The 14,929-nt window shown below is 38.1% G+C and overlaps 1 protein-coding gene across 2 annotated transcripts in view; it reads right to left on the bottom strand.

Annotated features, from left to right (window-relative positions):
* Window positions 1–628: 628 nt before the first annotated feature.
* The window catches only part of ABCA5 (ATP binding cassette subfamily A member 5), a 72,846-nt gene continuing 58,545 nt past the window's right edge, over window positions 629–14,929 (bottom strand). The window contains exons 25-39 of one of the 2 annotated variants that reach the window (XM_058705738.1): window positions 14,352–14,465; window positions 13,820–13,954; window positions 12,264–12,338; window positions 11,418–11,509; window positions 9,207–9,333; window positions 8,777–8,894; window positions 8,589–8,680; window positions 7,413–7,588; window positions 6,519–6,594; window positions 6,299–6,393; window positions 5,201–5,320; window positions 3,932–4,081; window positions 3,233–3,312; window positions 2,113–2,168; window positions 629–1,601 (exon numbers count right to left, since the gene is read on the bottom strand). In XM_058705738.1, coding sequence (XP_058561721.1) covers window positions 1,494–1,601; window positions 2,113–2,168; window positions 3,233–3,312; window positions 3,932–4,081; window positions 5,201–5,320; window positions 6,299–6,393; window positions 6,519–6,594; window positions 7,413–7,588; window positions 8,589–8,680; window positions 8,777–8,894; window positions 9,207–9,333; window positions 11,418–11,509; window positions 12,264–12,338; window positions 13,820–13,954; window positions 14,352–14,465 — 1,614 coding nt within the window. In that variant the 3' untranslated portion in view covers window positions 629–1,493. The remainder of the gene's footprint in view (window positions 1,602–2,112; window positions 2,169–3,232; window positions 3,313–3,931; window positions 4,082–5,200; window positions 5,321–6,298; window positions 6,394–6,518; window positions 6,595–7,412; window positions 7,589–8,588; window positions 8,681–8,776; window positions 8,895–9,206; window positions 9,334–11,417; window positions 11,510–12,263; window positions 12,339–13,819; window positions 13,955–14,351; window positions 14,466–14,929) is intronic. The other variant, XM_058705737.1, reaches the window with a different exon arrangement.

Genomic DNA, 14,929 nt, shown 5'->3' with positions numbered 1-14,929 from the left:
GGGCATCTTTAGGAATGTGTACAGCCAAACAGTAGGTAAAGTATCAGTCACGCACCTTGTGCTGAGAAAGGAACACTATTTTAAATCAGCCGCTAGAGCCTAAAACCACAGATGTCTTATGACACAGGGGTGTTAAAAGTTGATTAAGTTTACCTAAGTAAATAATTAATATTATTTCATTAAAGGGTCTGGCTATTTAAAGTAACTCAGTACCAAATTCTTCTGTCATGGCTGTTGATTTTTAAGATTCTCTGTAATGCAATAATCATACTCCCAATACATTTTTTAAATGTATTTAAGTTAATACTTTCATTCATCTGGTTGAAACAGAATATCAGCTAGTATTATTTATACTATATTATACCTAGAGTCCACACATGAGTTCTACAAAGAAGTATTTCCAAGATTATATCGACAATAACCTTACTTCAACTGATAGAGTGAAATTCTGGTTTCTCATTAAAGTAAATTATGTATAGTTTGCTTCTAATCCTTAACTTAATCCCCCAGTGTTTATTTATCTCCCACCAAAGTGGGAGAATCTGAGGTGAGGTACTAAATAAATCTATACAGATACACTTTAAAACTCTATAAAGGTTCAAATAATAAAGTTTACCAACAAAAATGATTACCCAACAAATTATTTTATTCTATAATAAAATAAAATGTGCCCTTTGAGAGAAAGCGGACCAAAAAATTTATATATGCCATGAGGAGCGCGGGAAAAGGTATGGCTGATTCTTCCAACTGTACGGATGATGTTGTTTCTAACTGGCATCAGTCTATTACATAATAAAATTCTAGACACAGCCTTCTTTTAATTACAACGAAAACCACTGGGAATTTTATTGTAAGCATTCAAATACCTGAAGCCCGATGTCTAACATCACCTAATAGAACGAGGTCTCATTTCCTTCAGATGGTGGATGAGTGCCACCTAGTGGAAGGCCCCTCTATCTGCGTGGAGACTGCCCAATGTTTACTTAGCTTCCTGGGATGCCAACTTCCACTCAAAGTTTCTTTAGAAATTAAAAAGGAGAAGCAAGGAACTTCTGCTTTGTATCTTCTTTTTTGTAAATCATTTATGCATTAGTTTTTTACTTAGACTGGGATACTATATACTTACAGAAAAAGAGGGTATAAATTTAAAAATAAAGATAACTTACAAATAAAATTATTCTATCACTATTTCTTTAAATCATAAATTTAGAAGCACTGTTTTTTGAAAGGTAAAAAAGTAAATATCCAACCTCACATACAGACTGCAGTTCAACAGACTTCGTGTACAAACATGCAGTTTCAATAATTTATACACAAGTTTTATTTGAAGAAAAGCGAAACACACAACCACAGCATTTCAATTAAGGAACTCAGGAAAATCTCAAGTGCTTCCATGGTTCTTCAGTCACCATTCAAATAATACACCCTTAAACCAAAGTTAAAAATAAAGTAAACAAGAAATAAATTCAGTAAGCAGACTGAACAATACATATTCAAAATACTACTCTGTCTTCCTGTGTTCTTTCCCACCACAGTGTGCTGTTTAAAGTTCCACAACTATTATCTTCTTCCTCTTGTTCTTTAGTGAGTTCTACAAAAACCTAAACGAAAGTAAATAAATGAATATGGTATTCTGTATCACAATCATCTCAAAGAATTTTTTAATTAAATCAGAAACAGTATAAGGCTACATCCAAATACATTAACCATTCAAGATCAAGAGATATATTGGTATATTACGTAAGCAGAATAACCTCCATTAATCACCTACAGAGATGAATGCTATGAGGACTAATAGATATTTTTGATTAATATATGGAAACGGCACTGTCATGAAAAATAATTTATAAATATTTAAGCAATGTAACTATAGATATAGGAAATACCATCAACAACACTCATTTTCTTCACTGAAGAAAAAATATTGAGCTGTTCAAAATAAGCAGATGGAGAACCTGGAGTTTTTTGAAATTATACAGTTTAGGTCGACCGTGTAATAATTTTTGTCTCTGGTTCACACGCACCCTCCCCCTCTCCAATATAAATCTAAACAATAAGATATTAGACACTTTCTTCTATAAAAGAATTTTTAAAAATTTAACTTTATAGTACCTGTTCCAGTGTTGCTTGAGAAAAGCTATATTCTTCAATGGCAAAAGTATGTTTAGCTATTAAAATATGAAAATAATATTTTACTGATTAACATTTTAAAATAAAAACGGCAGTTACTACTAAGTGGTTAACCACCCGTTTAAAAAATTTTTTTTTCTGTCATCAACTCATTTAAATTTGAAGCTGCCAAAACACGTTCCTCTTCTCTCTGGTCTCCTCAGACCCCCAGCTGGCCCGCAGCCCGAAGCACACCTGCGAGGTGACCTGCCTCGCTCACCTGCCTCTTCTAAGCAGCTCCCTCCGGTTTACCCCGCCTTCTCCCTCACTATGCCTTTTCTCAGGCCTGCTCTGGCGCCCTGCTCTCTACGTTTCGTTCCCCAATTTCCATCACAGCCTGTTCTGAACTTTGTGAACTAGACCCTGGTCACTGTTCCTATGTCCATATAATTTCTAATATTTATTTCAGATCCTCTTGCAATCTGATCTACTACCAAATTTTCTGGTTTTCTTATTCATTCCTGTCGTGGAATTCTCCCCAAGCAGTACAGAGGTGGTTTCATAGTTTATACATTCCATAAAACAACCTGTACACGAATACCTGCCCCATCCAGGAGTTCACCTCTCTCCACTTGCTACCAGGATAGCTTCTTCCTACCAACCACTTATTTTTAAAAATGCCAAGTTTCAACAAGCTTCATTAAAGCTTGTAGGAATGTCCACATTCCCACGCTATGAATTTTCCTCTCCTGTCTCCTGTTGCCACTGAAGCCTTGCTACCATTGCTACTTCTAAGGCCTGATACAAAGTGAGAATTCAGTGAACTCCATGCTCCCACTTCTGGGATGAACCACTGAGTGCTAATTAAGCTAAACTTTCTCACAGATGCAATGTGAAAAACTGCAGTGATGTCGACTAAAACAGTAAAAGATTTACACTACGATATAGCTGATGTACCAAACCTCTACAATGTTAGCATTTACCTACATCTTAGATTAAACTAATAAAGGGTTATCTCTTTATTTACAATGGCTTCTATAATAAGCAGTCCCAATTTTCAAACTTTGTAAGTAAAATTCTTTTATGATTTGAAAGCTACCTTGCCATGTTTTTCAAATCTTACCTTCTTCCAGCTTAGAAAAAGACTGTGCAAGGGATGGAACATCTTCCTTAGGAATCTTATAAGCCAAAATAGAAGAAAAACTGAAAACAGATAAAATATAGAAAAATTTAAAAATGACGACTAATATGTTCTAAAGTTCAAGCTCTTTAAAGTTTAAAATCAAACTCCAATGATTTATTTTTATTTATTTATTTATTTTTAACGTTTATTTATTTTTGAGACAGAGAGAGACAGAGCATGAATGGGGGAGGGTCAGAGAGAGGGAGACACAGAATCTGAAACAGGCTCCGGGCTCTGAGCTGTCAGCACAGGGGCCCGATGCGGGGCTCGAACTCACAGACCGCGAGATCGTGACCTGAGCCGAAGTCGGCGCTCAACCGACTGAGCCACCCAGGCGCCCCATCCAATGATTTATTTTGATGCATATTTAGATAAACACTGTTTTAAATCTTAAAATATTTCCATGCAAAACAACTCTTTTATTACCACTGGTATGAGAAATTTAAAAAGTTTAAATATTATTGAAAATTGCAAGATCTAATACTAAATAGATATAAAACTGCAGTCATCACACTGCATTAGTTCACTACTGGTGATAATAACAGACTTTTTTTTTTCCTAATCCTTAATACAATAGCCAAGTTTTAATGATTATTTATTGCTCTACAAAACAAACAAACAAATTTTAAAAATCTTTACCTCTCCTGACGGCTTGCATTTGGGAAAATATACTGAATTTCTCTTTGAAGGCGGTCTACTTCTAGGTTTTCCACCCATTCCTTTAACTTAATTTCCAAAAAGTAGCCTTTTCCAAATTTACTCTTCAGATGCTGGACGGTCCCAATACACCTATAGTTATTTTTAAAAGAAAACTCAGACTTAAGATGACTTGACAGTTTCAAAGTATGATTTCTCACTTAAAGGATGATTTAAATTAAATGTTTATAATGGAATACTTTTAGATTTATAGACAAGTTGCAAATATAATACAGTCTCCATACACCCCTCAACCAGTTTCAACTTCCTTAATATTATGATCTTATATTACCATGGCACATTTGTCAAAATTAAGAAACCAATATTGGTTAATATTACTATTAACTTTATATTTGATTTTATTTGGATTGCACCCGTTTTTCCACTCATGTCCTTTTTTCTGTTCTAGGATCTATCCAGGATACACAGTGCACTTAGTTATCATGTCTCCTCAGACCCCACTGGTCTGTGACTTTCTTAATCTTTCCTTCTTTTTCACCTTTGACAGTTTTGAGAATTGGTCAAGTGTTTCAACTGGGAATAGTCTGATTATTTTTCTCAGAATTAGACAGGAGTTACGGGCTTTTGGAGAAAATGCCGTGGAGCAAGAGTACCTTTCTTATCACATCATATCAGGGGTACATGATAGCCACGTGACACTGCTCTACTGTGTGGTTACCACTGTCCCCTTCCCATACGTTAGAAGAGACTGGTTAAATCACACTACTTTCGGGAGGTGGAAGACTGAGATCCGCTTCCTGGAGGAGGCACTATCTCCATATACTGTTTAGAATCTTTCTGTAAGGAAAATTTGCTCTCCTCCCACATTAATTTATTTATTCAGCCACTTATTTATAGGAGTATCAACATGAATTATAAATGTATTTATTTATTTAATATTTTTTATAAGTGTATTTATTTATACTTTGGGTTACAACCCCATACAATGCCTAGCAATCTTTTAAAATAACAGATATCACGCATGAAAAATAACATTCCAAGCTGCTGAATCATTAAGCCAATTACAAATGCAAAGTAGTCATTTTTTGGAAATAAACCAACATATTTTCAAGTAATTCTATAGAAAGCTAACTGATTCAAAAACTCAAAAAAGGATACTTTTTTTAGCATTTACACTTATTATTGTAAGTTTTCGAAACGGTTATTCAAAATCTACCCCCCACCCAAATGGCATGCCCTTCAGACATTTACCGTAACTGCCCAGATACCATGATAGCCACTCGGTCACAGACAGCCTCTGCTTCTTCCATATAATGAGTGGTCAGAATAGCAGCCCGCTTTTTGTTTTTAAATGCAGTTCGAATTGCTCGCCTATAAAACATAAGTAAAATAAACAGAGAAAAGCAAACGAATGCTAATGAAAATCCAACTCTCTGGTTAATTAAAATTTATCAAATATCAACTGCTGTAGTGAATATACACTGCCCGACTATGATTCTTCTAATTTATTTTCCTTTATTTTGGAAAGTTTGTCAAATAAACAGAAACTCCATGATTTCAAATATTTCTCTGCATTAAAAAATAAATTCTAAAATTTGATGCTTTTTCACATTTTAACAAAAATTGCCATGGAATCATAGGGAAAACTTAATATGCATCTCTACACCAAACCTCACATTTTATAGACATGGAAATCTAGGCTCCAAAAGTTGGTCAACTAATTAGCACCATGAATTCCTAAGAGTTCCAACACAAATTCAAGCCAATGTTATTATGAGAATTATAATTTATATGTTAAATGACTAGGAAAAAAATCTTTTAAAGGCTATTCAGAAAGCAGTACTCTTTATTTGAATAATTACCCATATACTCATTTTTGTTCTGGAATAAATAAAATATTACTAATATTTCATGAAAGTATGAAGTATGATAAAGTTTAAAAGTTCATGGGATTCTCCAGAAATCAAAATATTCAATTTTTAATTATCATTTTGCCATTTGCATAGGATTTTAACTCAGTGTGAATATGTATACATAAATAACACAAAACCATTAATTATAATAAAGTATTCTTTTACTCCAAAGTATGATACAGTTTAATGCGTCCCCAGTGTCTTTATTAGTTTTCTTTATTTTTGAGAGGCAGAGAGAGAGACAGAGCATGAGTGGGGGAGGGGCAGAGAGAGAGGGAGACACAGAATCCGAAGCAGCCTCCAGGCTCTGAGCACAGAGCCCAGCGCGGGGCCAAACTCACAAACCGTGAGATCATGACCTGAGCTGAAGTCGGATGCTCAACCAACAGAGCCACCCAGACGCCCCTGTCCCGAGTGTCTCTAATGTCATACTCACCACATGTGCTGTTTGGCTTTAGGGTCCATACCCGTAGATGGTTCATCTAGCAGAGTAATGGGAGGGTTCCCCAGCATACTCAGGGCAAAACACAACTAGATAGAAAGGAAAGAGGCGGAGGGGGACTAATAAGCCTTCACATAAGAAATTTGATCAAGACAGTATCAGGCTCTAAACTGATCAATAAAACATACACATATCTGTTGTTCAATAAAAGTACCTTTCGCTTGATTCCTGCAGGTAGTTTCTTTACAGTTTTCTGAAGATGTTCTTTTAAATCAAGTGCATTCGTTATCCTGCAAAATAGGTAATACAAAATGAGTGTATTATCAGTCATTGTTTGTGATCATTCACAGTCTTTTTTCTAGAACACTCGGTTGAAGGGGTGCCTGAGTGGCTCAGGAGGTTGAGCATCTGGCTGTTGATTCAAGTGATGATTTCAGAGTTTGTGGGATCAAGCCCCACATCCGGCTCTGCTTGGGATTCCTTCTCTCCCTAGCTCTCTGCCCCTCCCCCACTCCTGTGCATGCACACACACACGTGTTCTCTCTCTCAAACACAGATAAACATTAAAAACAAGCAAACAAAAAGAACACTCAGCTGAAGCTTACTATATAATTAGACCACTAATTTACATCATTTTAAACAAATTACTATCTTGACAAAAAGTTTCACTTTAAAATAAGTTTCGAGGCATCTGGGTAGCTCAGTTGTTTAAACCTCTAACTTTGGCTCAGGTCACGATCTCACAGTTTGTGAATTTAAGCCCCGCATCAAGCTTTCTGCTATCAGCACAGAGCCCGCTTGGATCCTCTGTCCCCCTCTCTCTGCCTTCCCCCATTTGTGCACGAAATGTGCTTTCTCTCAAGATAAACATTAAAAAAATCTAATTAAAATAAATTTCATGACATTTATAGGCACATTCATTCTGTAATGAGAAACAGAAAAATTACCTTTTTATTTTCATAACTATCATAATTCTGTAAAGAATATATGAAAAAGTAATGACCATTTTCAATGAAAAGTGTGATCCACAAAAATGTCTTTAAAAATTAAACTTTTAAAATGTGAACTGTACACCTTTCTCTGGGTAATAAAAAGGTTCCAATTTTACCGATTTATGATTTCTTTCACGTCACTCGTGCTCATTCCTTTTACAGCTCCGTAAATTTCAAAATGTTCCTGCAATGTAATGTCTGGCCACAGTGGGTTTATCTGAGGACAGTATCCCATATACTTAATGGAATCATCATCTTCGGTTGGGTCTGAAGAATAATCTCCTAGAAATACCTACAGAAATACAAACCAATTTTAAATAACTTTTTGCTTAATTTACATTGTAAAGGAATTGGTAGGTGAATTAATTCAAACTCCTTCCTAGAATCAAGGTAATAGTAAGTCAAATTTTTATTCCTTCCGATGGCGAAAGGACATACATAGCTAAGTCAGAGTTCAGTGACATGGCCCAATGGGGCGATTAGCTTGACTGATGGGGCACCTGGGTGACTCAGTTACGCGTCCGACTTCGGCTCAGGTCATGATTTCACAGTTTGTGAGTTCGAGCCCCGCATCAGGCTCTGTGCTGAGAGCTCAGAGCCTGGACCCTGCTTCAGATTCTATGTCTCCTTTTCTCTCTGACCCTCTCCCACTTGTGCTCTGTCTCTCTCTCTCAAAAATAAATAAATGTAAAAAAAAAAATTAAAAAGAAGCAGGAATGCGGCTTGATTGAAAAGGTAAACTCCAATTGTAACTAGGATGATCAAGGGACCTCACTGGAAGGTGACCTCTGAGCCATGCAGGTAAGCAAATTTCACTGTTTGGATTTCTTCTGGGTAAGGAATACCCAATATAAGGAACCGCTAGAGCAAAAACCCAGAGAAAAGAGTATGCTTGGCATTTTCCAGGAAATCAATGGGCCAGAGCAGAAGACAGGATCAGACAGTGTTGTGGTTTCCACAAAGTGGTGATAGGCTACAATCAAAGGCTAACTGATGGCAGGGTCAATATTAGCTCCTAAATCTCCTGAAGTTTAGTAAGATGGCTTTCCACTAAATTGGTGGACAAATCCCCCACGCAAGTAATAATCATAAAAGCAAAAATAACGTCTGTGCGTGTATCTGCATGTGTGAAAATTTTACGTTATTTTCAAAGATAACCAAAAATATTGTAATTTGATCAAGTTATACTAAAAGATTACTACTGAAAACATTAGATCCTAGTCTGTCATTAAGAAACTTACTGTAATTAAAAACATAAATCATAGCATCTCCCACACCCTCATATACCGTACCTGGCCTGAAGTTGGTTCAATGTCACCAACCAGAATATTGATAATTGTGCTTTTGCCCGCACCGTTTGGACCCAGTAGCCCCAAGATCTCTCCTAAAGAAATTGAAAGAAAAATCACTGTATGTAAGTCAGACTAAAAATCAAAATGACTCTTCTGGAAAAATTACTAAAGAAAAAACAAATACCAACCTTTTTTCACACAGAAAGAGACATATTTAGTTGCTACTTTCTTTACTTTTCTTGTAAGAAGAAAATCTTTCTTGTCATCATATTCTTTACGCAAACAGCTGACCATAATGGCTGGTTTCTAATGAGGAAAGTAGGATTTAAAAAAAGAATAACGCATCAGATACCTATCGAGAAATGACAAGCTGTCCACAATTCGTGGCCACGTATCATAAGAGCTATAGTTGCTGATAAGGGGCATATTACATAAGTAAATACCCATTTGCGACTAAAATATGGACTTCTTCAAAAGTAAGTAGACAAAAGTATTTTTTCAAAGCAAAGACTCTTTTTCATACAGATGCATATGGGAAGTGTTCTTCGGGTTAGTTCCTGCACAAGAGGAACTGACCGCCACACGTTTCGTAAGGCTTGGCGACACAGACTGAACTACCTCCTCACAGCACCGGCAGCTCGTTAGCTCTTTGACCTTCAGTCTTTCAGCCTTGACATCTTCGTCTTCAGACTCATCGGTTGCTGGTTCTGGAGACTTCCTGCCTTTGGACTTTGTTGAAAGGGTCCTAAACACGTAAAGACAGTGGTTTTTCAAGTAATTAAACTAGCAAGACATTCCAGCACTGCATGGAGAAAAGACTGAAAAAATATACCAACATGAGATGAGTGGTTCTCTCTGAAAGGTGGAGTCACAGAAGTAGTTTCACTCACTGAAACCGTCTGGATGATGTCGTCTAAACTCATTCATTCCTTCAACAATATTATTTGTGATCGGTATGTGTCAGGCACTATTTCACACAAAGACACAGAAACTAAAAAAAGGATGTATCCATCCCTCGAAGATTTTACAGCCTGGCTGCAAATGACATGACCCGGGCGGAGCAGACGTGCGGGGCGGAATTCAGAACTCATAGAAACATCAGAAAGGTAGGCAGAGAAAAAAGTGCTTCCAAGGAAGTTTTGAGGAATAAGAGAGGTAAAGAGGGAAACAGGAGTTGACATTATGGAAAACAGACGAAGAAGAGAAAAGCACAAGGAGGAAGAAGTCAGCCACATACTAAAGCAGCAGATTAGCTGAGCAAGTGGAGCCTACTTGATGATACACAGAGGCAGTCATTAGTCACCTGCTGAAAACATCAGCAGCAGAGGATCAAGCGCAGAACCAGATTACAGGAGTTAAGAAGCAAAAGGGAGGTGAGGAGCTGGAGGTGGCAGTTTCTCAGCTATGAAAGTTAACAGACAGGGGACAAGAGCTAGGGGGATACGGGTTGAAATGAGATTCGCGAGTTCGGATTTCTATTACTTTGTTTTATGGGAGAAAGGTGACTGGCCCCCTCCCCCCCAAAAACCCTATTTAGATCCAAAAGGGAAAGACACAGAAAGAGAAAATAAACTGGACAGAGCAACATCTTTAAGTAGACACAATAACAAAGGCATGAATAACAGGAGAGGTACTTCTCTCTCTGGGACCAGGAAAAGGCAAAGGTGATGTAAGTGTGTAAAAATTTATAATTTATAATTAGGTGCTTCTGTGTTCAGAGACGGCAAGATCATCCACTGAGAAGCAGAAAATGAAGTGAGAAGGACTGGAGAATTTGAGGACTACAAAGAAGGCTTGGGCTAACGATCGAAAAGTGGTAGGAAGAAAAGGGGATAACTCGTGTTAAAACAAAGCTGAGTCTACATGGGATCAACGTGGTGTTGGCAAGCTGCACTTTTATGTCAATTTTCTCCAGCCTGTAATTAGACTTACCAGAAGTTATGATTTTTCGCGGATGGGTAAAAGGGATACAGAAGTGGAATACAGGGTGCTGAAAAAGGGTGAAAGAGGGTGAGAGGGATGAAGCCGAACAGAGAAAAGGTGAAAAAGGCGATTAGTGGAAACATTTGAGGAACAGAAAAAAACTCAGGGGCAGAGACCACAGCAGAAAAGTCCAGTGAGACTAACAAAACAAAAAGGCCGGGAAGACGAAGTGTTCCTGGAAGCATGGGACACAGAGGAGGTGAAGCGCGGTGATGGCAGGGCTCCGACCCAAATCAACATGGGACACGCAAAGTCACCAGCGTGGAGAAAGTCAGAAACTGAGGATGTTACAAAGGTTCTCTCCGCGGACGCTGATTCTCCCCCAAGACGACAGAAGGAGTAAGAACAAAGAGAAAGAAGAGCCAGATGCTAAGTCCTCAGTGGATGTGGGGAGTAGCCAGTGGTTAACAAGGACATTCACAGCAGCACTGTTCATGATGGCCAAGAGGTGGAAACGACTCAAACGTCCGTCCATCAACTGACGAACAGAGAAGTAAAGAGCTGTATCTCCATACAATGTAATACTAAGAAAAGAAAACTGTAACAAAGTACTGCTACACGCTTCAACTTGGATGAACCTTCAAAACATTACGGTAGGAGTAAAAAAAGCCAGGCAAAAAAGACGATCCCATACAATTCCATTCATACGAGCGCTGAGCACTGGCAAATCTGCAACAACCAGATTAGTGGACTGTGGTTATACGTGGCTGGGTGGCATGTGGGAGACGGGCCAGTGAGGACTATAAGGATTTTGGGGGGAGTGAAGGAAATTACCTAAAACTATATCATATACTATGTAAATACCCTAAAAACCATTAAAACAACTTAAAAAAAAAAATCACCGACCTGAAAAAGGGATCCTTCCGTATCGACCTGCCTCCGTATTTTTTCTCGTAGTACCGTAACAGGAAAATCCACAGTACGCACTGCAGGTAAGGCTGAAAGGAGAACACATAACAGCTCGTGACTGAATCTTTTTGTTTCCCTGGATCAACAGAACAAAGACCACACACATCAGGTTCCTTACCATCACCACAATAATTAATCACTATGTTCTTCACACGTCATATGAGTTAAGAATAAACTTTAAGATTTCAAGGCAGAGTTTTAGCAAAATAATCCTTCACATATTCTTCTGCCTCTGTAAAGTTCACTGGCTGTCAGCTTCATAAAATATAATCAAAGGAAAAGAGGTTGGTTTCATTTCTGAAGAAGCCAGAATTATAATTAAATAAAATTAATAACATGAAAGAGACAAGTATATTACAATGGACACTTTCAGGGGCGCCTGGGTAGCTCAGTCGGTTAAGTGTCCGACTTTGTCTCAAGTCACGGTCTCGTGGTCCATGGGCTGGAGCCCCGCGTCGGACTCTGTGCTGACGGCTCGGAGCCTGGAGCCTGGAGCCTGCTTTGGATTCTGTGTCTCCCTCTGTCTCTCTGCCCCTCCCCCACTCACGCTCGCGCGCGCACTCTCTCTCTCTCAAAAATAAACCTTCAAAAAACTAAAATGGACATAGTCAGTGAATCTATTACCACTGAAATGTACATTGACTGCCGTTAACTGACACAGTTGACTCTCTGATGTACCTTCACTGTTATGCAAAGGGATAGAAACTAAAAAGAGAGTTATACACACACAACCAAACTGCTCTTAAGGTAACATGTTAACCCAACATTTTTGGTATTTCTTACCGATATAACTGCCACCAAAAGTCTATCCCATGGATTATACGTGTCCTCATTTTTTCGAATATTCTTCCAAGAAATCTAAGACAAAAAGTTTTGAAAATTTTTATGCTGCTGTGATAGGATGATATAATGGTATTTGGTCTCTGACCTGGTTCCAGGACAGAGCTTTTAACCCCCTGGGAATTTTCTGGTTTACAGAGGTGAAGGGAGCATCTTTTGTTATCTAAAATCAGCCCCTTTCAACCCAAGCTGAGTCTCTGCTACTCAGGTGACCTGGAGGATGATGCTGGTTTCCAGGGAAACCAACCAAGTGATTACAAGGTGGGAACTTTCAGACTCATCCACTGATCAAAAGGGGAGAGGGGCTTGAAGACTGATCAACTCACTGTGCCTCAGTAATGAAACCTCCATAAAAATCTCCATAAACACAGGGCTGGGAGAGCTTCCAGGCTGGTGAATGCATCCACACCCTTGGAGGGCGGCAAGCTCCAAACTCCATGGGGACTAAAGCTTCAATACTTGGGACCCTTCTGGACTATGCCCCCCATACCTCTTAACTACTCATTTGTATATTCACTATAATAAACTGATAATAGTACAGAAAGTGTTTCCCTAAATTCTATAAACCATTATGGCAAATTACTGAACCTGTGAAGGGGTCACAGCAACATTGGATTTGCAGCCACATCAGAACCTGCAGACCCACTACTCGGATCTGGCATGTGAAAAACGGGGGGCAAGCTTGTGGGGCTGAGTCCTTAACCCTGAACACAGCCCCGAGTCTGCATTACCTCCAGGTGGTTAAGTGTTAGAACTGCTTTATGTGGGAAAAACTCACGCATTTGGCGTTAGAAGTGTTGTAAGTTTTCTTTTAGCTGCAACATGTAGGAATATTTAGATTAAAATGTGTTTTGTTCGGTGACGTGTATTCTCTGTGTTAGCTATTAGTATTAACAGCTATGCTTTCTACTTAGATTACAATCCTCTCCATGCCAAAAATATTTCTATCTGGGGATGTATAAATTAAACATATTAAACTGAAGCAAAAAAGAAAGTGGGGCGGGGTTAGTGAGTAGAATTAGTCAGCAATCATCCTTAAATCAGTAATTTGTCAATTAATTTTTTTCTAATCACATGGAATTTTTCCAATTATCCAGGTTTAATAAAAGTAATTTTTATTTTTTTCTTTGAAAAAAAAGTCTCTTACACTTTCTTTTCTCTCATCCCTTTATAGTACAATACATTATTTAATCCTTGACAAACTCGCCCAAAACTTACTGACTGAAGTCAGGTCATACTTAGAATTTATGTACATCTTTTTGGGAATCAAAGAACAGGGAATGGACACCATACTTCTTGTCCTTTGAGACTTACAGCTTAAAGACATGCTTGAAAAGATTTCACAGTAAACTTAAACTGCTGCTTAATAATATTCAAATCAAGTAAATAGCAGCTAAACTGATTTTTTTTTTTGTTACTATATTCAGCACAAGAACTAAGATCTCAAAGATTAGGCAGTATTTATGCTTTTCAATTATTAAAACACCTAACAGACCCACCTTTATGAAACAAATCAGACAACCTAGAAGTGGATAGATTGGAATGGCCATACAAAAGGTATAATGGAGAACAGCCGTAACTGTGTATCCCATAAAGAACGTGATTTCGGTGACTGCAATGCAAGCCAATGCTGTCTAAAGAAAGACAATGAGAACACAAGTGAAAAAATGTTTAGCAATTTCATACAAACTCAGTTGGAAGTGTGTGCCTCGGCATTTACTATGTCTTTAATCCTCTAATAAGACACGGAACCTGAGAGGATACTTGGCCAGGAGGCGTCAGTACACAGGGACCAGCTCTGTGCAGCTGGGATCCTTGCCACACAGCTCTTACATGCTTTCGGTCCCGTCCCTTCGTGGAATGGATGATGCACAAGACAAATATGCGAAAAGATGCCGGCGGCTAGCTAGCTAAGTCCGTACTCAGGAAATTCTGACACAGCAACATTATGAGTAAAATCTTGAAACAGTTCACAACTTTCAAACAAGTGCGGTCATACAAATAAGTGAAATAATACAAAACATGACTTACCACAGAATAAATAAATGACCAAAACTCTTTGGTATTCAAAATTTTTTTGAAAGTGAAAGAAGTAACATAGGTAAACAGAATGACTGATGGAACATAACCAATAAGGCAAAAAACCTGTAAAACAGAAATGTGTATTTTTATGTAAACATGTGAAAAGCTAACAGTCCATATGATCTCAAACACCAGTCATATCAAATAGTTAAAAAAAATTTTTTTTTAATGTTTTATTTATTTTTGAGTGAGAGAGAGACAGAACGTGAGCAGGGGGGGCGGCAGAGAGAGAGGCAGACACAGAATCTGAAGCAGATTCCAGGCTCCGAGCTGTCAGCATAGAGCGAGACGTGGGGCTTGAACTCACGAACCACAAGATCATGACCCGACCTGAAGTCGGAGCCCAACCAACTGAGCCACCCAGGTGCCCCAGTCATCTCAAATATTAAGGAATGATTATTCTTCAAGTTTTATTCTCAACAAATCACTCCAAAAACTGAAATTGTGGTTACCTGAGAAATTACCATGCACACTTCTCCTAAATCAATAAAACTCATACTTTTAACTAATTGAAACACAATCTTGAA

The sequence above is a fragment of the Neofelis nebulosa genome, chromosome 16 (genome assembly GCF_028018385.1).
Source record: "Neofelis nebulosa isolate mNeoNeb1 chromosome 16, mNeoNeb1.pri, whole genome shotgun sequence".
NCBI classification, from domain to species: domain Eukaryota; kingdom Metazoa; phylum Chordata; class Mammalia; order Carnivora; family Felidae; genus Neofelis; species Neofelis nebulosa.
This window is presented reverse-complemented; position numbering and strand designations above follow the sequence as displayed.